Source organism: Pseudorca crassidens, chromosome 11 (genome assembly GCF_039906515.1).
Source record: "Pseudorca crassidens isolate mPseCra1 chromosome 11, mPseCra1.hap1, whole genome shotgun sequence".
Taxonomy (NCBI): Eukaryota; Metazoa; Chordata; class Mammalia; order Artiodactyla; family Delphinidae; genus Pseudorca; species Pseudorca crassidens.
In genome coordinates this window covers 20,242,291-20,268,283 of record NC_090306.1, presented here as the reverse complement: position 1 = coordinate 20,268,283, position 25,993 = coordinate 20,242,291, and the positions used below count along the sequence as shown (strand labels likewise).

Genomic DNA, 25,993 nt, shown 5'->3' with positions numbered 1-25,993 from the left:
CATAATTTCCCAAGGCAACTCAAGAGGTTAAAACTGATGGATCATATGCTGAAATAGAACTGTCTAAAGAATTCATCCTGTTCTTTTTTCCAGTGGAAAGGCTAAATATTCATTTGTTTAATTCGTTAATGCTTTAGACTAGAATTATTCTCTAAACAGGGGTGGTGCTGTTTCATAAATTCATAAAATTTTTCTTACTATGCATGTAACATTCATTCCTCTCATTCTTTCAGTTCAAGTAGCAATGTTTCTAACGGAAAAATTTCCAACTAAATGTCTAACAAAATGATTTTGTGTTTCTCTTTTCACAATCTAAGTGAATCACACAGGAAGAGCAAATAAATCATTCTCTTTTGGGGTGAAAGCATTCATATTTGATAAGTGATTTGAAAGTCAAATGAGATTTTACATAAACATCTTACATTTTTTATGGACTTATTTTTATTGGTATTCTTTCTAGGAAAGATCATTACTAAAAGAAATATGCACTTATCAGAAATATGTATGACAAAGTACAGTTATAGATAATTTGTGTTAGAGAAAACAATCTTGCAAAGTGAACGTGAGACAGAACCTAGTGATAAAATTTCTAGGAGAGTAGTGTTAAAGACAAAAAAATAAAAATGTTTTGCTTTACGTGAGCATTGGACCACTACCTAGAAATACAATCCAGAAGATATAAAGAAGAAGGGGAAACAACAAATTACTCAGAGAGAAAAATATATATAACAAAATGTACTAGTAAGTCTCTGTTTTCAGAATGTCACCTATATCTTTTTGTTTTTGCGGTACGCGGGCCTCTCACTGTTGTGGCCTCTTTGGTTGCGGAGCACAGGCTCCGGATGCGCAGGCTCAGTGGCCATGGCTCACGGGCCCAGCTGCTCCGCGGCACGTGAGATCTTGCCGGACCGGGGCACGAACCCGTGTCCCCTGCATCGGCAGGCGGACTCTCAACCACTGCGCCACCAGGGAAGCCCGTCACCTATATCTTAATGTGGCCCCTGTGGAGGGCTGCCAAACCAGAGCTGGACTAGAAATGTGGTTATGGGATCTAAACTTTGTTTCCCATTCTTGCTCCACCACTGAAGTTCTTTTCTACTACATTTAAATAATCAACTGGTCATTAGTTCAGCTTTTCGTATGTATGTAGAGGCCCTAGGCTCTAGTGAAATCTTATAAAACTGTTTATAACATATCACAGTAGAGAAAAAAGCAAACTGGCAAACAACCTGCACCTCCCCCCGCCACATTTGGCTTTGCACCCTTCTGGCTAGAACTATATATAAAAGCAGTGAAACTCTATTTTAGTGTGACGGCTGCTGAGAACAGAGGTGATGCACAACCACCTTAGAGAATAACCAATGCCAGATTGGACTTTACAGCATTTTGTTGAGAGGTGTAGGATTTATATTCGGGGTATAATCTTGGCACATAGCAACGTATATTTATTGCGCGTCTACTCTGTGTCAGGTACTAAAACCCGTCTCTATGGAGGATGCACAAATGAATGGAACACAACTATGTCTTCAAGAGGGTTGCAATCCAACTAGGAGATATGAAACATTACAACCAGCTATAATAAAGGTATGTCTGGTGTGAAGCTTCTGTTGTCTGATATATTCATAGCCAACTTCAAAGAAAAAGAGCTGAAAATTGTTACTTTAGATATACATGATGCATCCCAATGCTTTGAAAATTGGATTTGAGACCAACACCAAATTCCAGAAGCGGTCTGGGGCACAAGCTCTGCCCAAGACAGGAGTCCAAAATTGGTGAGTCCCTCACCAGCCAGCTTGATTAAGTTCACCTTCCAGAAGTTAATGTGGCTGAAGTTGAAGAAGTAGAGATAAATGGTCACTGTCATTGTGACAGCAGAAAGCTAGAATAAGGAGCAAGCAATGATGTGCTACTTGAGTTAGAATGGGGACAGCTAGCTGAGCTGATCGCTAGAGCTTCTTCTGAGCCTAGAGGGTCCAGAGCATTGCTATGCCCTGGGTTCAGCCTCTCCATTGATTTGAGTGTAGAGACTGTGGTTCTTTTTCTTACTCCCCTACAGAGTTTTACAATGTATTCTTTTTTAAAAAATAAATTAATTTAATTAATTAATTTATTTTTGGCTGCCTTGGGTCTTCGTTGTTCTGCGTGGGCTTTCTCTAGTTGCGGTGAGCAGGGGCTACTCTTCATTGCAGTGCACAGGCTTCTCATTGCAGTGGCTTCTCGTTGCGGAGCACGGGCTCAGTAGTTGTGGCTTGCAGGCTCAGTAATTGTGGCTCACAAGCTCTAGAATGCAGCCTCAGTAGTTGTGGCTCATGGGCTTAGTTGCTCCGTGGCATGTGGAATCTTCCCCGACCAGGGATCTAACCCGTGTCCCCTGCATTGGCAGGCAGATTCTTAACCACTGGGCCACCAGGGAAGTCCCTCACAATGTATTTCTATCAATTAGGGGATAACCTGGGTGTGGCTATTCCTTGCACACTGAAAAGACCCTCCTAACACCACAAAAACACGGGAGGGTCAAAGGGTTAAATGAAATACTTAGCAGTAGGATCATTCTTACCTTGTAGTTTGGGCACCAGCCACCTAGAAGTCCCCACAGATATTGAATAAAAGAAGTGGATACAGTATAATGAGAGTTGAGAAGAGTGGAAATTACTCCTTGCTAAGAGAATCAGAGACAAGCTTTTATGGAGACAGTGTCATCTGAACAGAGCTTTGAAGTCAGAGGGTGCCTCATTGGGAATGAGGGAGGGACTGCTGCTCCAAACGTATTCTCTAAAAATGGGACTTTTAAATGGTTTTAAACTTATTATGTTGTCATGAAAGTTTTTAAGGGCAAGATGAAAATACATTGGAGAGGACATTAGGCAAACAGCAGTTAAAGGGTTGCACCATTTGAAGGTACAGTGGTCCCTCCGCATCTATGGGGATTGGTTCCAGGACCCCTGCAGATACCAAAATGCGAGGATGCTCAAGTCCCTTGTGTAAAAGGGCATAGGATTTGCATATAACCTACACATATCCTCCCATATACTTTAAATCACCCCTCGATTACTTATAATACCTAATACAATGTAAATGCTGTGCAAATACTTGCTGCATATGAGGCAAATTCAAGTTTTGCTTCTGAGAACTTTCCAAAATTTTTTTCTCAAATATTTTCAATCCGAGCTTAGTTGAAGCTGCAGGTGCAGAACCCATGGATATGGAAGGCCTGCTTTATTCACTGCCCTATAAACCCAAGGAAGAGTTCTTACACCTGGGTCTCTACTCCTCCCCCATTAGAACCGGTTTTCGCTCCTGTTTGAGGATTAGAGAGAATTCAGACATGAAAATAAGAATTCCAGTCAGCAGACAAATTCTTAGTGGCAGGAAAAGTAGGGAAGTAAGGAAGTTTAGCTTCTAATAAAGCACCTGAAGGAGGATACTAGTGGGAAATGAGGTTGGAAAAGTAGATTCAGATTTGAACTTTATTCTGTAGGTATCTGTGCTGTAGGCAATCATGATTTCTAAACGAGGGAGGGATGTCAGCATCGTGCTTCAAGTGGATTAATCTGAAAATAGCATAGGAAGTGGATTTAAAGAGGGAAAAAAAATCATAGCGTACGGGGGCAGGGGTGGGGCAAGTTAAGAACCCAGCACAAAAGCCCTGGTGAAAGGTAATGGGGATTATCATCAATGCAAAACTATATACTTTCCAGTGTTACAATTTACTATTTGTGTAAATGTCTTGCATTTATAGGCATCCTCATTATTTATTTATTCCAGCTCTTTATGGTAAGTCAGTACCACAGCAATACTACACATCTTTCTTTAATTTATAGAAATAAGATAAGATGCAAAATTCCATAACAGCTTGTTTCTTCCACAGCACATAAGGAAAAATAAAAACCACTCCACACACTGTTTACTATTTCGGGTAGAGATGTTTCTGAACCTAACCAGTCCCAAATCCTTTTACAAAGTAATGTTTTTTTTCTCAGATGCTCTGAGAATTCTTAGGTTTGAAAGAAAACCAAAAGCAATCTCAACCTTTGGACGTTGAGTTTCATATGTTAATGTCTCAGTGCATAACATGACACCGTTTAGGATTTTACAGACTTACATTTCACCCTGTGAACTTACATGAATCACAGCAGCCTGCCCTTAACCATCTGAAAGCAAGCTCATGATGAATGGTTTTCAAGTGTTCTATTCAAGAAATATTTGAAAAAGACGGCCCAACAGTATATTGATAATGGCATCAAAGCTTTTCTTTTCTTTCTCCTTTTTCTTTATTTTGCAGGATTTCTGCTTTTCCTTAGAAAAAGAACCAGACCGTTGATTCTCTATGTTTTGTCTCTGAGACAGAAACGATTGGAGATCATCACATTCATCATATACTCCCACGGGCACTAGCTGCAACTCCTACGCAAGGAAGCACATGAGAATTCAAGTCAGCTTGAGAAGCATGTGCTAGGGATAACGCTGAACGTGAATTAAAATTTTTAAAGCCAACTCAAGAATGAAATATCTTAATATTAGTTACAAATGACTTGCGATATTCTCACAACTAAATCATCTCAACACCTTGCTTAGTTGACAGCTGCAGGCCTTGATGACGCCGTCACCAGTAAGCATTACTCAGTGTGATTAAAGCACACACAAAGCATACTCCCACACCATCCGGACGTGTGCACCTTCCCAGTCTTAACTAGACATAGACTCTTATATTTTTTTCATTTTTACCTCTGTTTTCTGAACTTCAATTTTTTCAAACTCTGTCAACAATTACATACACTTGTATTGAACTTGCGCTTTGATTATATACGTAAGTATATTTAATCACAACGAATTTTCACTTAGAAAATTAGATTGGTTATCAGTTCATTTTGATTTGTTTTCATGAAACTTATATCAGGCTAATAAGTAATCTAAACCACAAAGAGAAGAACAAGAAATATTCAACATATGTTCAAAGGTAGAGTACCTTCTCTCATCAAAATCATGAGGAGAATTTACACACCACTTACAATTTTATCTATTAAGGAATTCATTTGGGTAGTCCTACCATTAACTTTTAAAAAATGATACAAGCTGTACAACGTTCTGAAGCCAGGAGAAACAATTGAGTGGAATGTCCATTAGTCCTCATTTGTTGATGTAATAGCTTGTTTCAGGATGGTTTTCTGGAAATACATATTTATTATATTTTAGTGTATTTTTGTGGTTGGTCCCATTCTTACCATTCTGACACACGTCAAAGTTCATTTGTTTTTTTACTCAACAGATATTTTTTGAGTGTCTACTCTGTGTTCTAGTGGTGGGAATTCAACAGTGAATAGAACAGACACAAATCCTAGCTCATGTATAGCTTAGTCTCTAGTTGGGGGAAGACAGATCATGAACAAATACGTAAGTGAGACATACTGTATGACAGATGGTGATAAGTTCTATGGAGAAAAGAAATGCAAATAAAGAAAAGAGACAGTTCTGAAGTGGAAGTTGCATTTTTAAATTGGGTGGTCAGGGACCTCACTGAGAAAGTGGTATTTCAGCAAAGACCTGAAGGAAATGAGGGAGTGAATCATGGGGTGATTTGAGGGAAGGAGCCTCCCAGGTAGCAGGAACAGCAAGTGCAAAAGCTCTGAGGTGAGCATCTGCTGATCTGTCCAGGGAACAAGAGGAGGCCAGTGTAGCAACAAAAGAGGAGGAAGACACACCATTAGGAAGGGAAGGCGGTCTCTCATGGGTCATTTTGAGGGTTCTGCTTTTGAATGAGACGGTAAGCTATTGGAGGTGTTCAACGGAGCAGTGACAAGATTTTGTTGTGACTGACAAACATCAGTGGATGGGATACAGTAAGAGTCTGAAGTCACTTAATTGATGACTTCTAGAAGGCCAAGGTACTTTATGGAGCTGGGCTAAGATTTAGTGTCTGAGAAGTTTCATAGTTTTGGTATTTTTTCAAAAAAATAAGAAAGGAAGGAAAGAAGGAAATAAAAAAAGTCAAGTATTGTTGAGACATAGACACTTCCATTATAACGACATTATCCATACTCCTGACAAACCTGGTAAATTAAAACAACCTGGGGAACATATAGTGCATTTATAGTCACAATAGGTAGATGATAAATTCTTTGTTTTTGTTTACAGCTTTCCTTCAAGCCAGGACAAGCCCTGCTACCCTGTTTGTCAGTTAAACTGTCTGCAAAATGCACAAAAATTATATTTGGAAACATTTCCTTGGTGACCTGGGAAGTTAAATTAATTAACATCTGTAAAGGGCTTCAAGATCCTGAAGAACACAAAACTGGCCTAAAAGCAAGTTTTCAATTATTGCAAGAAGTACATTATTTGAGGCCTCTGTTTTACCTTTGTATATTATCTTAGCGATAATTTCTCCCACGTACCATTATCAGTAGATGCCATCTAATATGGACTGTATTAGAGAGCCTGTTCTGAGAAGTAAAACAATAACTTTATAAAAGCTAACCATTGCATTGGTCTTTATTAAATTTGACCCTGTTTTACTAGCAAAAATTTAAGAAAGAGTTCTTTTGAACAGTAGTTCTCAAAGTGTGGCCCAGGTACCCCTGGAGGTTCCAGGACCTTTTTGGGTGTTCTGCAAGGTCAAACCTATACTCGTAACAATACCTAGATGTTGCTTTCTTTTCTCACTTTCATTTCTCTTATGAGTGTATAGTGGAGTTTGCGAGATGCTACCTGTCATGTCTAAACAGAGAATGCATGAGCAGATATGAGAATCTAGCTTCTTCTGTTAAGCCAGACATTTAAGAGATTTGCAAACACGTTAAAACAATGCTACTCTTCTCACTACTTTTAGAAACATAGTTATTTTCACTGGATATTTGACAAGGCAAATAATCTTCCACAGAGACTAGAAGAATTTAGCAAAAAAAAAAAAGTGACTTGCTTCTTTCAACTGAGGACATATGGATACTGAATTAAACACCTGGTCCCAAAGGGTTAATACCCCTAGACTCCAGAATGTTAAATTGATGTGTACAAGTAAAGCTCTGTTGAATGCATATTACCACAAATGGAACAGAAGAAACTTACAACTTATCTAATAACTGATTAAGGAGGAGAGACGGGAAGTAGGAAAATCAAGCTTATAATCAATAGGTCATCCAATGAGCACCTCCTTGGGGAATTAAAAGGAAGCAATTTTAAAACATACCTCTGATTTCTAATTTTCTTAAAAACAAAACAAGCATTCAATAAAGTCTTATCGCATTAGGTAGACAGAAATAAAAGCAAGAGACTTTAACTTGCAAAGACCTCACTTAGAGTGGATGATTAGTTCTTATATTTTCTTTAGAGCAACTTAGCAGCAAATCTTTATTAAGTGCCAACTATGCACTAAGCTCTCTCTGGGCGTTGAGGATTCAGTGGTCTCGGGCTCATGAAATTTATATTTCAGAGGAGGAACAGACAAGCAAACAAATGACCAAGATAATTTCAGATGTAAGTGCTAAGTAAAGGAATAAAACAGGCCACTGTGCTAAAGAGGGATTAGTTGGAGGGCAGAAGTAAGGGAACAGGGTGGGGAGTGCTGATCTGGACCCGGTGTGGGAGAATCTCCCGCTGAAGTGGTGGTGTTAAGCTGACACCTGAAAGACAGGCCGAGGCTCTCTGGCAGGAGAAGGCAGGAACCAGGCCCTGGGGAGGAAATGAGCTTGATACCTGTGGGAAAGGAAGAGATGGCTAGTGTAGTTGGAGCCTACTGAGGAGAAGGGCCGTGCGTGGTGTGACCCAAAATAGGTAGAAACTACCTCATGAAACATTTGAAGGATTTTGAATTTTATTCTGAGTACAATAAAAAATCTTTGGAGAACTTGAGCTGGTCACATGATTCAATTTGCATTTTGAAAAGCATCAGTCTGGCTGCTCAACTATGGGACATGATTCCAGAGGAGAAAGAGTAGCAGCTGGGAGACCCATCAGCAGATGACTTGTCCCCCTGGATGGGGGACTTGGACTACAGGGGTCGCAGTGAGGAACAGAAGTGGACAGATATGGGACAGATGTGCTCTTTGTTTTAACGAGTGTATAAAACTTGTCTGGCTTGTAGGAGGAGTTTAACAAATGGTAGTTCTTATGTCACCGCCCCATTCTTAAACACAAAGTTTGAAGAGATTCACCAATTTGATTCACCAAATCCAGCCAGTGCACCATTCCCACTCTCACTGGGTACTGTTATACCATCTCACTGGGTACTGGGTACTGTTATACCATCCACAAAACACCGTACCTGAGGTCTTTTTTCCTTCTAATCTTTTCTGTCTTTAGCTGCCATTGTAATCTTCCTCAAACATTGCTTTCTTCATGTTTACCTTGCTGATAACAGCGTTATACGTATTCATGTAGTTATTGAGTAATTGCAGCGAACTAGGCTTATATGAGTGGGTGGGGTCACACACCTAAGTTATGGTTCTTGCCTCTGGGATTTTATTTTATTTTTTTATTTATTTTCTTTTATAGATCTTTATTGGAGTATAATTACTTCACAATACTGTGTTAGTTTCTGTTGTACACCAAAGCGAATCAGCCATATGCATACACACGTCCCCAGCCTCTGGGATTTTAGAATTTCCGTGGGGTGATGATTAACCCATATGAAATAATAGAAACAGAGAGAGAGATGAAAAAGAGATGGCATCATTAAGAAAGCTTTCAAAAAGGAGGAAGGACTCGTTCTAGATCTTGAAAGAGAGAGAATTTTAGCAAAGAGAAGGGCAAAAAGGTACCTGGTGAAAAAAAGGAGCAAAGACATAATATCCTAGCTTTGTGGCACAGAGTGGAGATTTGCCTGAGGAGTGGAAGGCATCTGCTTTGGGAAAAGGTGGGGGACGAAATCGCAGGACAGGATGGTGCTGGACCACATGTGCTATATAAAGCTGGGAGCCAAAGATTTGGACTTGATGCAGTTATTAAAGATGTATCAGCAAGATTTAGTCTTAGTGAAGGCTTAGCTGGGGCCAGTGATCATTTCCCTCTCTAATTTTCTAAGGTAATTATCAGTCTTTAGGTATTCATTAGGAACTTAGCTAGTAACTCCTTGCACTTCTAAAATATGTAATCTGTATGAGTGCAGCCTCTATGCAGTAAGTGCAGAGTAAATGTTTGATGATGATGAAAGACATGTGTAAGGACGATTCACTTGGCAACAGCACCTGAACTGAAAAGAAGAAAGACAGGAGGTAGGGGAGTCCTAAGGAAGCCGTTCTAGAAACACAGGTGTGAAGGAAGGAATGTAGAAGAGGAAGATATGAGAAAACACTAGGAAGTATCACTACAAGGAACTTGCATGCAGAATGGGTTAAACATTAAGTTTTCAAATCTAAATGTTCTGAAGGATCATGAGAGTGATAAGTGAGATGGAAAAAATTGGGAGAGGGAATTCATTTGGGGAATAAGATGGGGAATTTTGGTTTGGACAGGTATTTGAGATGATGACTGGATATTCATTTAGAAATGATATGGGAAATTAGCTAGAGAAGATGAAGTAACTGTGTAGAGACAGGGCTGAAGTTTTGTTATAATTTCATTCACTACAAGAAATAGAGGCCCTACTATGTGCTAGAGGATGTAGAGTTAAATGGGGCAGGGACTTTGAGAAATTAACAACCTAGTGGAGAAAAAAGATATGTCCAAGAGGAACACAAAAGTCTAATGAAATAAGTGTCCAGAGAAGACTATGTGCTGGGTAAGTGAATTCAATAGCACCTCTTCAGCGGTACAAATTTCCCACCTGAGAAAACTGAGGGTCCGTGAGAGCATCCCTAGGTGGTTCCTCCTGTTTAACTTTCCCTGCTCTGTGTCCTGCTGCTTGGCCACCATTGTCTGGATCCAGGATTGGCACCCAAACAAAGGCAACAGTCTCTAAGCAGACATAAAGAAGGCCAGCCACCAATCAGGTGGGCCCATCGGGAAAACTGTGTCCCATAAAGGCCCTCCCTATTGAATAATGAATGACATGCATTCAGATCCTCTCTCTTGGGATGTTTTAAAGGCAACTCACAGCGAGTGGTCACTAGAAGCAGAGGCAGCAGTAGAAGCGGAGACTGTACGAGAAAGAAGCAGGGGGGCGCTGATTCTCGGGAGAATGGCAAAGTTACTAGAGTATAGGCAACGGATGCTTGTTAATGAGGGGCTGACCAAGGCACCGGAGCCTGTTGTTGGATCACAGGAACTGCAGTGGATTCCCGGAATGGACAGGAGTTCTGGCTGATGATAGGATACAGTTTTCTAAAGTTTCCTAATTTCCTTTAAATAAACCCTCAGCATTTGCAGTGTTCTGAACATGTCCTGGCATTTTATATCTCATAAAAGCCCAATTAACACAAGGGTATTCCTGTTGTTTTGGCTTTGATTATATCACAGGGTATCCCGTGAAGAAGAGGGTAGTATGATCTTCATTAAGCAAGATCAAAAGGATGTGTGTGTGTGCATGTGTATACGTGGCTGCCTTCCCAGAAGAGTATAACAGTAGAGGGTAGAAACTTCAGTTACATCTTAGAGCAAGTCTGGAAGCCCCAAGTTTATATTTTTTGTTATTCCCTCTCTCTTTTCCCATTGCGATCACCGTGCCGGCCTGTGCACCTGTCCTTGAGGAGGGCAAAGAAAGGGAGAGCCAGAAAGGCTATTCAATGCAGCCACTGGGCTTGAGGAATAGAAATCCCCAAAGCTAGCAGAAAGTGCAGCTGCCAAGGAGAGAGGAATCTGAGTAACTAGATCAGAGTTTCTCAATGTCCAGACTGCCAACCCCCACCTTAGGATCACCTGGTTGGTTAAAAATGAAGATTTCCGGTTCACCTTAGACCAACTGAATGGAATATCTGGATCAGGGGCCTAGGAATTTGCATTTTTGTAAGTATGCCTGGTGATTCATGAAGTGCTTTCTCTTGAGACCCACTGCTCTAAGCCCTGGGTCAAGGAAAGAGTGTGGGGGAGAAGGATGCTTGCTCTGAGAGAGCGCTCAGGACCAAATGGTGGAAAGGCTTGTCATGCATGTGTATCCATTACTGTAGGTGAGAAAAGGAAGAAGAGAGAAAGCGTGTGAGGTGAGGCAGGGGTGTAGAGTGCACAGAACAGAGAGTGGGATACAGGTCTGTTTTGGCAATCCTGAACCCAGATGATAACTGAGACACGTGGACGGATTAGGTCTCTGCTAATGCCAGAATTTTCACACTCAGCATAAAAGTGCTATATAAAGCTTTTCCCTCTTCTATATTACAGTCCTTTTAAGATTTATGGAGCACCAACTACAGGGAGAACATTGTATTAGCAGCTGTCAGAGAAAACAAGAGCTTATCATGTACTTGAAGTTGGACAAAATAAATCTGTGATTTACATTGAAGAGTGACTACAAAGCAACGTACAAATAAGTGCAAATTCATTCACTTAACAAAAACTGTGTCCATTATGTGCAGACTTTTCTAGACTCCCTAGGGTGTGGTTTATCAGAAAGTGATGTGGGTGAGTTTAAAGGCAGATTTTGTAAGAAGGTGAACAGAGAGATTACAGAGACTTTAAGGCATTGCGTCTAAGGAAGGATTTAGATTCACACAGTTCCGAAGCAGGGTACATTACTTCACTCATTCAACATTCCATACATTTACTGAGTGCCTATTGTGTTTGTAGCAGTAAGTAAAACAGACAAAAATCCCTGCCCTTATGGAGCTTATATTCTGACGGGAAAGAGACAAGAAAACAAAATAATAAGTTATATGGTATATTAGAAGGTGATAAGTGCTCTGGAGAAAAATAGGAAGAGAGGGGGCTTCCCTGGTGGCGCAGTGGTTGAGAGTCCACCTGCCGTTGCAGGGGACACGTGTTCGTGCCCCGGTCCGGGAAGATCCCACATACCGCGGAGCGGCTGGGCCCGTGAGCCATGGCCGCTAAGCCTGTGTGTCCGGAGCCTGTGCTCTGCAATGGGAGAGGCCACAACAGTGAGAGGCCCGCGTACCCCAAAAAAAAACCAGGAAGAGAGAGAGGATTTCGGAGGAGGGAGAGATGCAATATCAGATGATCTTTTGGGAAACTCATTAGAAGAAGACATTTGAACGACAATTTATAAGTAAGTGTCAAAGGAAGCTTTGTGGATATACAGTGTGTTCCATATACAGAAGCAGCACGTGCAAATTCCCTGCAGAAGCCTGCCTGCATTTTCAAGGAACAGCCAGGAACCAGCATGTAAGTCTGGAAGTGAGGAAGGTGGACTATTGGGTAAGAGCTCAGAGAGGAAAGGAGGCAGGGGTGTCAAACAATTTAAGCCCATGGAGAACCTGGAGAAGATGCATTCTTTTATATTCAGCAGGATGGGAGCCCCTCTGAGTGGGAAGCAGAGGAGCAAACGCGATCTGACATGAAGGATACTTCCTTTCAGCTGTGTGAACTTGGGCCCCATTTCTAACCTCTCTAAATTTGTTTCCTCTTGTGTAAACTAGAGAAAAGCATCGGACTTCATGAGGTTGTTGTGATGATTAAATAAGATGACATGTGCAAAACGTTTAGCATCTACCTGAACTAAAGCAGGTATATTCTTTTCCCTTCCCTGTTTTCCACCTCCTCTCTTCTGCCTCTTCCACCTGGTACCAAGGGCCAGAAGGGGGAGGCAGGACTCAGCCTTGCAGAGTACAGCCCACATAAGGGGTAGGAAGAAAAGGGGACAGTTGGTGTCAGGCCTAGGTTAACAGACTTACTAGTTGGGATTTAACATAGCTGTGTTATTCTTCCTGTTCTATGAGGCGGAGTAGAGGGACAGAACTGCAAGTAGAGACTCAGATGGGAGGTCCTATTAGGTATAGGCGCTGGTCTGCCAGGCCTCAATCTTTAGAAGAAAACTCCCCCACACCTTGCTAGGTAGTTTATTAACGCAGGCTCTGGGCATGCTAGCAGTTTTAATGGTTCCATTGTTTAATGTGTTAACTCCCTGAACGTTAAGTGATTAATCTGTCTTCTAATTAATGTTTGAATGATTCTCCTCAGGTCTCGACTATTAAGGGCACTTCTATTTAAAAATAGTCTGTCGCCTACTTGTGCTGTCAGGAGCAATAGGTACATTTGAGGTCGCCGTTTTGAGTGACCCTTGATGGCTTCGAAATATCCATAAAAACAACAACGAAAAACAACAGACCCCCTCGCCCTTAATTAGTGATGAAAGGCTTTGTCGCGTTTGTCTGGGCCTGGGGCTAGGTTCCCAGCCCCAGAGTGTGGAGAATGGTATTCACCAAGGCGTGCTCAGAAAGCCCCGGGTCGGGGAACTGGCGGCCAGGTCTCTCCGTAAATCACCCAAGTCGCCTCCCACTTTGGGTGACTGCATGTTTATTTACTTGCAGTAAATGATAGTAAATGAATGTGCCCAAGTGTAGGCCGACCCCAGGGGTGGCGGGATCTTCGCAGCTCCACCGTGTGGACCCGAGAGGGGCGCCGTGGGGTGCCTGTGGCGTCTCCTGGGTGCGCGGAGCGTAGCGTGCGACGTCCCGGGTCCGAACCTGCGACTATGAGCTGGGCGCTGCAGATGAAGCCTGGGGGCGGGTCCCGCGTGGGTCCGCCGCTGCCCCCTCCCGCCCACCCGCGCGCGCCGAGGCACCGCCCAGAACCGCCCCACCTTCGCCGGCCGTGCGCCCCCAGCCCTCCACCGCGCCGGCAGACTGCTTCCTCCGCCGGCCCGGCCCCCGCCCCTCCTCCGCCGACCTGGTCCGCCCCCTCCACGGCCGGGCCCGGCCCCCTCCCTCTCCCCGGCAGCGCTCGCAGGCTCGCTCTTCCCTCTTCCCACACCGCCCTCAGCCGCTCCCTCCCCGCACTCTAGTCTGGAGAGGAATCGAGCACCGAGCGCATCGATAGCACTGCCCTCTGCGGCCGCCCGGCCCCGAACTCATCGGTGCTCTCGGAGCTCGATTTCCCTAGGCGGCGGCCGCGGCGGCGGAGGCACAGCGGCGGCGGTGGCGGCGGCGGCGGCGGCGGCAGCGGCAGCGGTGGCGGCGGCGGCTCGGCCAGTACTCCCGGCCCCCGCCATTTCGGACGGGGAGAGAGCGCGGCGCAGGCACTGAAGGCGGCGGCGGGGGCCAGAGGCTCGGCGGCTCCCAGGTGCGGGAGAGAGGTACGGAGCGGACCACCCCTCCTGGCCCCTACCGGGGTCCCGACCCTCCTCTCCGGCGCCGGGTGGGGCCGGCGACGAGTGAATGAATTGGGGGTCCCCGGAGGGGCGGGGAGGGGGCGCGGGCGCGGGGCCCGGGCGGGCGGACGGGGTGGGGGGGGTCTGCCGGGGTAGACACGGGGACGCGGCGACGCGGGGAATGAGGAATGGGCGGTGCGGGGCTGAGGAGGGTGAGGCTGGAGGCGGCCGCCGCTGGTGCTGCTTCCTGGACGGGGAACCCCTTCCTTCCTCCTCCCCGAGAGCCGCGGCTGGAGGCGGCCGGGGTGAAACTCGCGGGCCGGGCGGGCCGCCCCTCGGGGCGGTCGGGTGCGGTGGAGGTTACTCCCGCTGCGCTCCAGCCTCCCCTCCCCCTCGCCGTCCTTCCCTCTCCCTCTCTCTCCCTTCGCTCCCGCACCTCTTCCTCCCTTCCCAGCACCCGGCTGCCTCGGTTACTGCCTTCTGTGCTGCATCTCGCATCTCTAGGACGAGGGTATAAACTTCTCCCTCGAGCGCGGACTGGACGGCTTGTGGTCCTTTTTTCAGTGTGTAGGGGGATATATGAGTATAAGGGGAGGTCGCGTTTTGGAAGCGCAGAGGAAAGTGCTTAGAGACCACTGTTTGAGGTTATTGTGTTTGGAAAAAAATGCATCTGCAGCCGAGTTCCTGACTGCTCCCCTCCCCCATGTATGGGCTGTGACATTGCTGTGGCCACAAAGGAGGAGGTGGAGGTAGAGATGGTGGTGGAAGAACAGGTGGCCAACACCCTACAACATAAAGCCTGTACTTAGTGAAAAAGAAAAAGTTAATCCCAGAAGGTCTGTTTTGCTTTGTCAAGTTAAAACACACGCAGCAAACCCGCAGAGCAGAAGCAGGGCTTTTTCCTTGCTAGTTGAGTGTAGACAGCAATAGCTAGAATTGTATTTGAAGTTTAATTTGCCTGTTGTTGTCCTTTCCACCATCTCTTCTGTATTACCCTTATGCGTACATATTTGACCCCCATCCCAGGAGTTATTACCGTACTCCTAAACGGCTGTCACACATTTTTTTTTTTAACTGACCTACCAGAGGAGTTAATTGTAGCAATCTGCCAGCCAACTGCCTGAAATACTCTTAGGCATGTGCATGTTGTAGTTGAAGTCCTCAAGTAGCCTTCTTAAATCTTGATATCCACCAAAATAAGGGGTTAAGAACAGAAACGTATTTTCTAATTTTTTACACAATATACATGTTACATTTGTAATGGAAAAAATCATTCAAAAAGAAATCACAAAGGGAAAAAAGTCTGTTCATAATCATCTCAGAATCAACCTTGTGAGTGATGTCATTCTTAGGTGACTAAGGTCCAAAATGCTGACTCGGGCGTGTGATAGACTAGAGATGACAAATATGGTTGATAACAATACTGTTTACTTTAGACTGTATCCATCCACAGGCATTCTTGGTTTTAAGAGATAGTAGATGAAATGATAATTCATTTTGTTTTATGACAAAGTGAAAATTCTTTTCCTGAACAGACTGTCCTGTTCCCAGTTACACCGCTTGCTAGCTTTTGTAGCTTTGGGTGAGGGGGCTCCTTCTGGCCTATTGATCTTCTTTGGGAACCCAGTTCTCTCTAGTGGGTTTAAATGTTACTTGATTTTTGAAATCCAAGTCAAAGATTTTTTTCAGAAATAACCATTGTAAAGAAGTAGACCAGAAGGTGTGTGTCTTTCAGAATTCACACATGTATGTACAACTAAGCTCTAATCCAGTATTTGTCCACAGTCTCTCTTAGACTAGCAAACTTACTGGTCATGAGGATCTGGACCCCTTTACACTCTTAAAAGTTATTGAAGATCCCAATTTGGAGTGTGTCAATATTTAGCACAATAGAAATTAAAATTGAGAATTAAAAAAATATTAATTCATTGAAAAAAGAAATAATAAGCCCATTACTTGGTAACGGAAGTAGAATTTTTAATGAAAAGTAACTTTTCCAAAACAAACACAAAAATTTTGAGAAGAGTGGCATTGTTTTGCACTTTTGCAAATCTCTAATTATATGGTTTAGTAGACAGCTGGATCCTCACATCTGTTTCTGTATTCAATCTATTATCACACATCTGGAAAATTCTACTGTACACTTGTGAGCGAATAAGAGTGGAAAGGGTAAATCACATCATAGCATTATCGTGAAACCAGTTTTTGACCTCTTGGGCCCTCTCCCAAAGTCTTAGGAACCCTAATGGGTTCCTGGAACACATTTTGAGAGCTACTGTTCTGGGCTATCCAAATTTTATTGGAGGGGTGGGCTGGGCAGGGAACTAGAGGATACATTTTGGTGAGATTATCCTCACCTATCCCATTTGCTGTGGTCAATATTAGGAATGAAAAGGGGGAGCAAACAGGATGTGATACATGTTTGTGGTGGCCCTAGACAAGGCTAGGTGCCGCAGAGCAGGCCAGGGAGGAACTGTGATACGACAGTTGTCTGGCCTGTCTGCTCTCTGTGAGTAGGTTCAGGAATAGCGTGAAGAGGTAGTTAGTATGTTATCACTTGGAAAAACATATTACTTTTTGGGGGGTAGGGTGGTGAGGTGCCTATTGGGATAATTCTGGGTCTTCAGTAAATAGGATGCTGCATGTATATAGTGTTTATATACAATATCTGTACATTCATTAATTTTGAGCTACTTACCCTGTAATAAATTATTGTTCATTGACTGCCGTTCTTTCTTCAGTTCACTACTTATTTGTAGTAATATCATGTAGTTATTGAGGGAAAGGAGATTAAAGTAAATAAATTCATTTTCATTTCAGAAAGTTTGAAACAGCTGACTAAAAAATTATTTTCTGTCTTGGCTCCGTTAACCTTACAAGTTGTCGATATTTATTGCTACTGTTGGGAGATGATGTATGAGAAGCAGAGAATAAAAGTCATGTGGATTACTGAGAAATACATCTTTTAAAAATTCTCTCATTAAAAGTGTGCTTGTCTTTAAATATTATATAATTATATTTTTCTTGTGCAAAGTGCTCTTTTTCAGCACTGATATAGCATTATAGATTGTGATTGATGATCACATCATCTGTACTGAATAGTTAGTTAAAAATTCTCGAAGTTCTCTTAGTTTTTACACTGTTATTTTCCCCAGCAGATAATGTACAGATTAAAATGTTACCAGGTATCGTCCTTACCTGCTTTGGCATCTCAGTTTTTATTTTCCCAGTGTACTGTCCAGCTTTATTTGACAGTCCTCCCCCAACCCCCATCTGATTCTTGCTAACTGTCCAGGAGAACTACTATGATGATGCTTTTTAAAAGTTTTCTGTAGCTGTTGGCCCCAACAGAGGCACTCTGGCATATCCACTGTAACTCTTAGGGGCCCGAGTCGATGAGGAATACTGTGGCGATAGCTGTCAGCAGGTTTTGTGGGGGTGTGTCCTCAGGGTATAGAGCAGTGTGCTTGACACTTGTGCTGAGTGAAGTCATGGCCTGCTCCTTCGAGAGCCATTACCTGCTGCCGAAGAGCAGACGGGCTCTTGAGATGGAGCCACCTGAATCCAAGGTAAAAGAACTATGTACTCCGAATGAGTTTTTCTCAAATGCTGATGGAGGAGTTTGTCAACGAAGTACAATTCATTACCAATACACATCTGTAGTCATCCGGAGTTTTGTCATTGAATTTTGTGAGGTATTTTGAAATAATGTTCCATATAAAGGTGAACTTGTGTTAAGAGGTATTGATAGAGTGTTTGGGTTATATTAACCTCACGTGTGGCACACGTTCTAATTGAGTCACATTTCCATTTTTGTCATAAGGCCTGCTGAAAATGACTGAATATAAACTTGTGGTAGTTGGAGCTGGTGGCGTAGGCAAGAGTGCCTTGACGATACAGCTAATTCAGAATCACTTTGTGGATGAATATGATCCTACGATAGAGGTAAATCTTGTTTTCATATGCATATTGATTTGTGCAGGCCCATCCTTTGGGTACAAAAAAAGGTTTTTCTGATCATTTTCTGTGACTACTCATCACAAGGTAGTTATACTGATAATACTTTTATTAAGTTATCTAAAATGTACTTGGATTTCAAGGCATTACTCTGATATATGAGACACAAGCCTGTTTTCTCTCAGGACAATAATACTATCTGTGACGTTCACTCCGTGTTAGTGTATGTGCATTTTGATTGGAAGTGTATTTCAGAGTTTTCTCACAGGGTGAAAATGTGAATTTACATCTTATCTGTAAGATGAGACATATCTAACAGTCTTTTTTTTTTTAAATGTGCTTATTTTTATGGGGTTTTGGTATTTTTTTTTGGTATTTTGATGTCACATATAGAGTTGATTTATACTGGTGAAGTGTAATCATTTGATGATTGAATTAAAAACACTGAATTAGTAGTATTTTCATGTTTTCTCTTCACATTGAAGTAGTGGAGAACCTACAACTACCTGATGCATTTTAGAAAGCTCATTCTTTGCGTTTATGTATATGTATATCAGGTGATACGTAAGAATACCATCACCAATCCTTACCTTTGCTTTACAGCCCTTTTTCAGTTTATTCAAGACAATGTTAGAATTGTTTTTTATTACAAATTGATTAATGAATAATTTTCAGACTTTTTCAGTTTCATAAAAATGTACCAAAGGAATGGCCAACAGCAAAATGATAGAATAAAGGCCTAGCAGAGACCTTGAGAGGTCACGTAGTATGTTTCCCACTGCCTTCTGGCAGCACTATACTCAGATGATCTCAAGCAGATAAGGATTTATTTAATCCCAAAGACCTGCAGGAGGGAATGGCACACAACTGTCCTTGTTAACTAATTTCCAGAATGTAATTATTAGCATATTTCATGCATAATCTGAATCTTCCTGTGAAGTTTAATATAATATCAGCTCATCTTTGAAATAGATTTATGTTATTAGATTATTTCTTAGACTTCTTTACTCCAGGGTAAGCGATCCTAATCCCTTAGCTTTTTTCTAGATCTGATATACCAGTTTTTTTAATCAGCTCTGAAAAATTTCCCATAACTTTCTCTGAGTCCCAAGCTGTAGGGTCTAGAATAGGTCAAAAATGCCCTGTTAAGGTATTGTGCTGTGTAATGTCTTAAAAAAACACCTTGACTGCACTTAGGTAGGTTCTGAGGGCATTGTTGGCCTTGGGAAGATGTTTATGCAGTGTAGAACTTTGAGGATTGACAAGGAAATGTTCATAAGGAAATGTCAAATATTTCTGGTACTGGAGGGAAAAAAATGAAGAAATAACCCTTATTTACAAAGATCTGATTTAAACATAGAAGCAGCTTTCATTTGGCTTCCAAGTTTAATAATTTGCATTAGTAAAAGGGAAGAATCTAACTGAAGTGGACCACCTATGTAATAGTCTCTCTGTATTTCCTCTTGGCAAGTCAATTCAATGCTAATGGTTTTGTTTATTTTTTACTTTGAGGAGGATTAAATAGTTCACCTATTTCTGAAGCCAAGGTTACTCGTCATACTCCACCATTTAAATTGGAAGTAAAAGGACATTTTAACAGAATTTAAGTTAAGCATGGCAGTTTTCCTGGGATTCTGGAATATGATTTTGATTTTAGCAGAAGTGCCCTCCATCTTTTCTGAAAATGTGAAGAATTCCATTACACACTGTTTCCTATCAGAGGTCAAGAATGATGTATAAGAATGTGATTAAAAAAAAAGGTTAGGAAACCTTTTGGTCAACATTGTTAAAGTGCAATATAAATTTTAAAGCAATAAAGCTAAAAGTCAATCCTTTATTTTGGGGGAAGGTAAAAAAAAGTTTATAAACTCAGACCCATTAACTCTGATTATGATTTCTGCCAAACCAGAAACTTGACCCAGGGAAGCATTGATTACCTGTGAACTTTGAAACTGACATTCCGTCACTAGTGTAGCCACCTGGGAAATGGTTATCAGAGGTTGTCTCTTATCTCCCAAGTTACAGTGAGTCTCTGAGGGAACTGACACATTGAATTCTTGGTGTAGTTCAACTAGAAGAAAAGTAAGAGAATTTAGTAGTTTATTTTCATAAGTGGTTAAACAAAAATACTGACATGGCGTTTTTGTAAAAAGTTGAAGGGTAGTGGGTATCACTACTGCTGTTAAGTTTCTGGTAGGTGAACAGTGTAGGTCAGAGAAAATAAGAGGTCATAGACTTTGCACATTTGGAGTTCTCATCAGTTTTTCTGCATTAAACAAATGGACAGAAGTTTAGGAAAAAATTTTAATTAACTAATACCATATTTTCTAGTGGTTTAGAATTTTCAGAGATTTATATTGGGTCGACCAAAAAGTTCATTCGAGTTTTTCATGTTATGGAAAAACCCGAGTGAACTTTTTGGCCAACCCAAAACTGTGAGCCAGGTAAGGAAGGTGGTCATCGTTTCTTTCATTTTATCAATAAAAATGGTCTCTGAGAGGTTGTAACTTGCATAAGGATACTTAAGCTAGCAAGTGGTGGAATTTTAAGTTTTCTGAGACCAAGTTAAGTGGAATTTCCACTGCACCCTTGTATAGCTTTTTAAAAATGAAAAATTAGCCTTCAAGCTAAAAATATTTAGTGTTGGAGGCTGATTCAGATTATTAATATATCAAAATTTGAACTTAGCCTACTATCTAATGGCATCTTAATAGCAGAGATATGATATAGAATTAGGTATGACACGTAGATGGAGCGTGTTTATATTTGCACATGATGATCACCTTTACTTCTGTTCTGAAAAGATTTTACCTTTATCTTTTATGAAGCCCACTGAAGAGTTCCAAGAGAGAACGAAATACCTTGTTAGTGGTGCAGGATTATTAAAAACTCAGTCCCCAAACACAATACCAGGCTAGAAATAGTATATGTTTTTATAGTTTGGAGATCATGTTATTATAAAAACATGTTCTCTGAAATGTGTTTTCTAAGGTAAAATTTGGTGGAAACAGAAAAATGGGAGTAGAGATCAGAACTGTCAGTTGGTCAGTTAGCAAATATCTAACAAGTATCTACTGGATACAATATAAAAATAGACATAGAAAGAAGTATTTTTTCCCAGTCTCCAATTCATTGACATCTGTATGCTTCTGTTAATGTGACATTTCTAATTCAGTCCAAGTATTATGCCCTTCTTTGATGAAACAGTTTTCTAGTCAGTAAGAAAGAATGGAGTCATAATTGGATTGATTTGTTCCATCTTTAGTGCTCTGAGCCGTGGAGTGTTTATTCACCAAGATGTATCAGTTTCTCTTTTAAAAATTTTTTCCTTGTTAATTATGGAATTGCTGATTAAGGTATTTAAATTATAGAGAGAAAATTTGTAATACGAAACCAGTATTGAAGAGTGGTGTAAGAAAAGCTCTGTTTAATATTGTAAGCTGTTATTTTTCTGTTTCTTTAGTTTTGTTTTTTAACATATGTATCAGTAGTTATTAACAAGGAATAGGTGGTGACTTTGCCCCTCGGGACATTTGGCTAAATCTGGAGATGTTTTTGGCTGTCACAGCTTGAAGAGGGGGCTGCTACTGGCCTCTGTAGTGGGCAGAGGCTGGGGTTCTGTTACTCCTCCTGCAGTGCACAGGAGGGCCCCCCAGCAAATAATCACGTGGTCCACAATGTCAGCAGTGCTGAGGTTGAGACCCCAATACTATGCGTTACATATAGCTTTAAACGTCCTATAAATTGTGAGGCTCAAGTCCCTGAATATCGTTTATGTTAGATTTTTAAACATAATATAGATTTAAACCTTACATTTTCTAAACTAACAATGTGTTACATTAGCTTACACTAGTGTTCTGTTAAAACATTCTGTTTTTAAAACAAGGTACAACACAGCAATTTTGTACATCCATTTCTCTTCAAGACTGTGGCCACTCTTCTCCCCCCTTTCAAGTGAGTGCCCTCTACTGGTCAACTTATTCGCTTTTATAATAAAAAATGAAATCCTAAGTTTGGATATTTTTTCTTTTTAAACTGGGTATAATCAATTTATAACTGTATAAATTTTATTTAAAAGACTTATTTTGTATAACTAATGTTTTAACAATCTAAAGTGTCAAAAAAATCTAAAGTAACAGTTTTACTTTGCCAATGTTATTAAGATTACTGTGTGGACCAGTTAGGCCTAACTAATTAAATATATGGGTGAATATTTTTGACTAAGAAAGGAAATGTGGCAATGTAGGAGAAAATAGGGTGGTGCCCTTGTTAGCACTGCTTGAGGTCACTTTGTCTGAGGGAATGAGAAGGGGCACTGTGGCTCTGTGAATTTCTTTTCAGGTACGCAGGAGGTACCTTACAGAGATCAGAACTTAGTGATGTTTTACATGGGGTGTTAGGAAGGGCCTATTCGAAAGTGGCAAATTGTGAAAGTTCACATTTTGTAAATTTTTATAGGACTGTAGAATAGTTGAGAACGCCTGATTTTTAGAATAAACTAACACAAAATTCAGGCACTGTATTTAGGTCAATTTAAGAATAAGTATTTACTTAATAATAACGATTTATTGAGCCCTGAAAGTTGAAAATTATTGGACACATTTTATTCTAACTTGGGTTTTTATAAATACAAAGCTTTAAAAACATGCAAATGAAAGTTGGCAATGGAAATAAATTAAAAGAAAAGAAAACTTTATCCTTTATCGTTTGGCGTCTCTTAAGAGTCTAGTTTAAGCAATGCAACTAATTTCTTAATTCCGTAAATGTTATTAGTGCCTACTCTGTACCATGCAGCCTTCCTACGGTCTAGAGATACACTGAGGAGCAAAAGGAACTGCATCACTGCCTTCATGGAGGTTACTAGTCTTAGATGTATTTGGAGAGCAGTGTTTCTAGACAGTGATCCTAATTATATATAACTTAATTTCGAGGCTTTATGCTTTAGGAGGGCGGTAGATTTCTTATATCTCTTAACTATATTGTCTCATAGTGCCTAGGTTTATGGAACAGTTATATTATTGTGATCTTAATGTAATAAAATTAGAAATGGGTAGTAAAAACAAAATATTTGAGAGGATTAAGTAGGGCTATATTGCTTACCTTAGGTAATTTTTGAACTTTCTATTTTGAAAATTTCAAGCCTATGGAAAAGTAGTGAAAAATAGTACAGTGAATACCTCTTAACCTTTAAACTAGACATAGTTACTTTATGTGTGTGTGCCTGTGTATGTACACACGCATACTTGAATACATATTATTTATTTTTGCTGCATTTTTTTAGAATAAGTTGCTCATGTTAGGACCCTTTACCTCTAAACACAGGGGTCTGGCCAAATACAGCCTGTGTCTGTTTCTGTTAAATTTTATTGGGGCACAGCTGTGCTTGAGTGTTCACATGTTGTCTATGGCTGCTTTTGCACTACAGTGGCAGAGCTGACTGGCTGCAACAGAGACCAAGTACTGTCTGTCCTTTACGGAACAAGTTTGCTGACCCTCTTCTAACAATAAGAATAATTCATTGTATAACTACAACGCAGTGACAAAATTTAGGAAATTCAACATTGATACAATGTTTTATCTAACACATAGTCCATGTTCAAATTTTATCAGTTCCCAGAATGTGCTCTCAGCAATTCTTTTTTTTTTTTTTTTTCCTGATCCCAGGATCAAAAATCATGTGTCATGTCTCAAAATCTAGAACAGTTTCTCAGCTTTTCTTAGTCATTCGTGATAGTGGCACTTTTTGAAGAATTCAGGCCAGTTGTTTTGTAGAATCTCCTTTAGTTTTGTCTGATTGTTTCCTCCTGGTCAGATTTGGATTAAACATTTTTGGTAGAAATACTATGTAAGTGATGTTATACCCTCCTTGGTGTATCACATCAGGAGGCACAAGATGCTGGCTTGTCCCATTATTGATGATGTTATGTTAACATTGGTTATTTGGTTAAGGTCATATCTATCAGTTGTCTCTCTGTAAAGGTATCTTTAGTTCTTTTATAATTAATGTATACTCTGTGGGGAGATACTTTGAGACTATAAATATCCTGTTCTCCAACATATTTGCACCCAGTGGGATGTAGTAGCCACTGATAATTCTAACCAGAACAAACTACCATCATAGTGACTGCAAAGTGGTAGGTAATCTAACTCTGTCATTATTTCTACATTTATTATTTGACATCTACCATAAGTAAGGTTTCTCTCTTTTCTCTTCTCTCTCCTTATTTATTTGGTTTGTCTTATTTGTATCCGTACAGACTCATGGATTCGTTTTTCATCTGATGTGTTAAAGTCTATTCTTGTCATTATTGATTTTGGTGCTCAAATATATTTTTGATTTGGCCAGTGGAATCCCTTTCAAGCTGGCCTCTGTATCTTTTGACACATCCCCATCAGTTTTTGAGCTCTTTCTTACTTTCTGGCACAGTGTATTCCAGGTTCCCTTTGTTCTTTCCCTGTCCCTACCCTGGATTCAGCCATTTGTCCAAAGAGCCCTAATTCCTTTTACTAGGGAATGATATTTAGAAATTAAGTCCTGGATGTTAGGTGGTGTCGCTACTGGAGTGTCACTGCTTCTAGACCCTTTTCAACAGACAGAGCTAAGCAGTAGATTTTATTTAAAAATCATTAGTTCATTCTTCCTCCATGTCTTCTTTCTCCCATGATGAGTACACTGGTTCTACCTTGTGTAAGTTTTAATGTTAAACATTAGACAGCTATTGAAATAAAAATGATAATGTCAATCAACACAGATTGAATAATTTAACATTAGGTTAGCTTTTTTATTTGTGGAATTGGGATTAAATATTTTTCTCCATTGAGAGAAAAGTAGGGATCCTTTTCATTTTCAAAGTATTCTTTTTTTTTTTGCGGTACGCGGGCCTCTCACTGTTGTGGCCTCTCCCGTTGTGGAGCACAGGCTCCGGACGCGCAGGCTCAGCGGCCGTGGCTCACGGGCCCAGCTGCTCCGCGGCATGTGGGATCTTCCCAGACCGGGGCACGAACCCGTGTACCCTGCATCGGCAGGCGGACTCTCAACCACTGCGCCACCAGGGAAGCCCTCAAAGTATTCTTAAACCATTTGGGAAAAGATTGAGCTGTTTAGCTACATAAAGACGAAAACACCTTTAACAAAAATCCAAGACAAATGGAAACCTGGGAAAACTACTTGCATCATCTGTCAATCAGGAAGCTCTCCTATATTTGAATTAGAAAAAAGCAAACATCCAAATAGGAAAAAAAAGGCATATAAATAGCCAACCTATCCACACTCACACAAAAAGTGCTGTCGAAACATATTAAAAGATACTTCATTAATGTAGAAATGCAAGTTCAAACAATAAATAACATCTTTTATTTTCACGTTGGCTAAGATTAAAATGATAACAGGCTTGGAAAGGCATGGAAAATGTGTACTCTTTATGCTGTAGTGAGAGTATACCTTCTTATAAACTTTCTGGAGGTCATCAGTTTGGCAGTATTTATCAAAATGGAAACTACATGTTCTTTGACCAATTGATTCCACTTACAGAAATTTATCTGAAAGATTCAGTTGGATAAGTGTTTAAGATGTATACCCAGGAGTGTTATTGCAGTGTTGTTTATAATTTTTAAAAGTGGAAATAATCTATACATCTACCAGTAGGGAATAGGTGAGGTAAGTTATGGTATCTTTGTACAAATTATATTATACAGTTTTCAGAAAGGATTAGGTAGATCTATATGTACTGACATTGAAAAACTGTCCATTATGTAAGAGAAGCTGTATCGTAGCACATTGTGTAGAGTATGAGTCTGTTTATTTAAAAACAATGTGAATATGTACTAAAATATGGTAGGACGTATGCCAAACTCTGTAGTGTTTTTTTGTTTGTTTTTCGGTACGCGGGCCTCTCACTGTTGTGGCCTCTCCCA

General features: G+C 40.8%; 1 protein-coding gene across 5 annotated transcripts in view; it reads left to right on the top strand.

Annotated features, from left to right (window-relative positions):
- Positions 1 to 13,930: 13,930 nt before the first annotated feature.
- The window catches only part of KRAS (KRAS proto-oncogene, GTPase), a 38,707-nt gene continuing 26,644 nt past the window's right edge, over positions 13,931 to 25,993 (top strand). For 2 of the 5 annotated variants that reach the window (XM_067695944.1, XM_067695947.1), the window contains exons 1-2: positions 13,976 to 14,107; positions 17,946 to 18,067. In XM_067695944.1, the coding sequence (XP_067552045.1) occupies positions 17,957 to 18,067 (111 nt within the window). In that variant the 5' untranslated portion in view covers positions 13,976 to 14,107; positions 17,946 to 17,956. Of the gene's footprint in view, positions 14,108 to 17,945; positions 18,068 to 25,993 lie in introns of all 5 variants that reach the window. The other 3 variants (XM_067695945.1, XM_067695942.1, XM_067695946.1) reach the window with 3 other exon arrangements.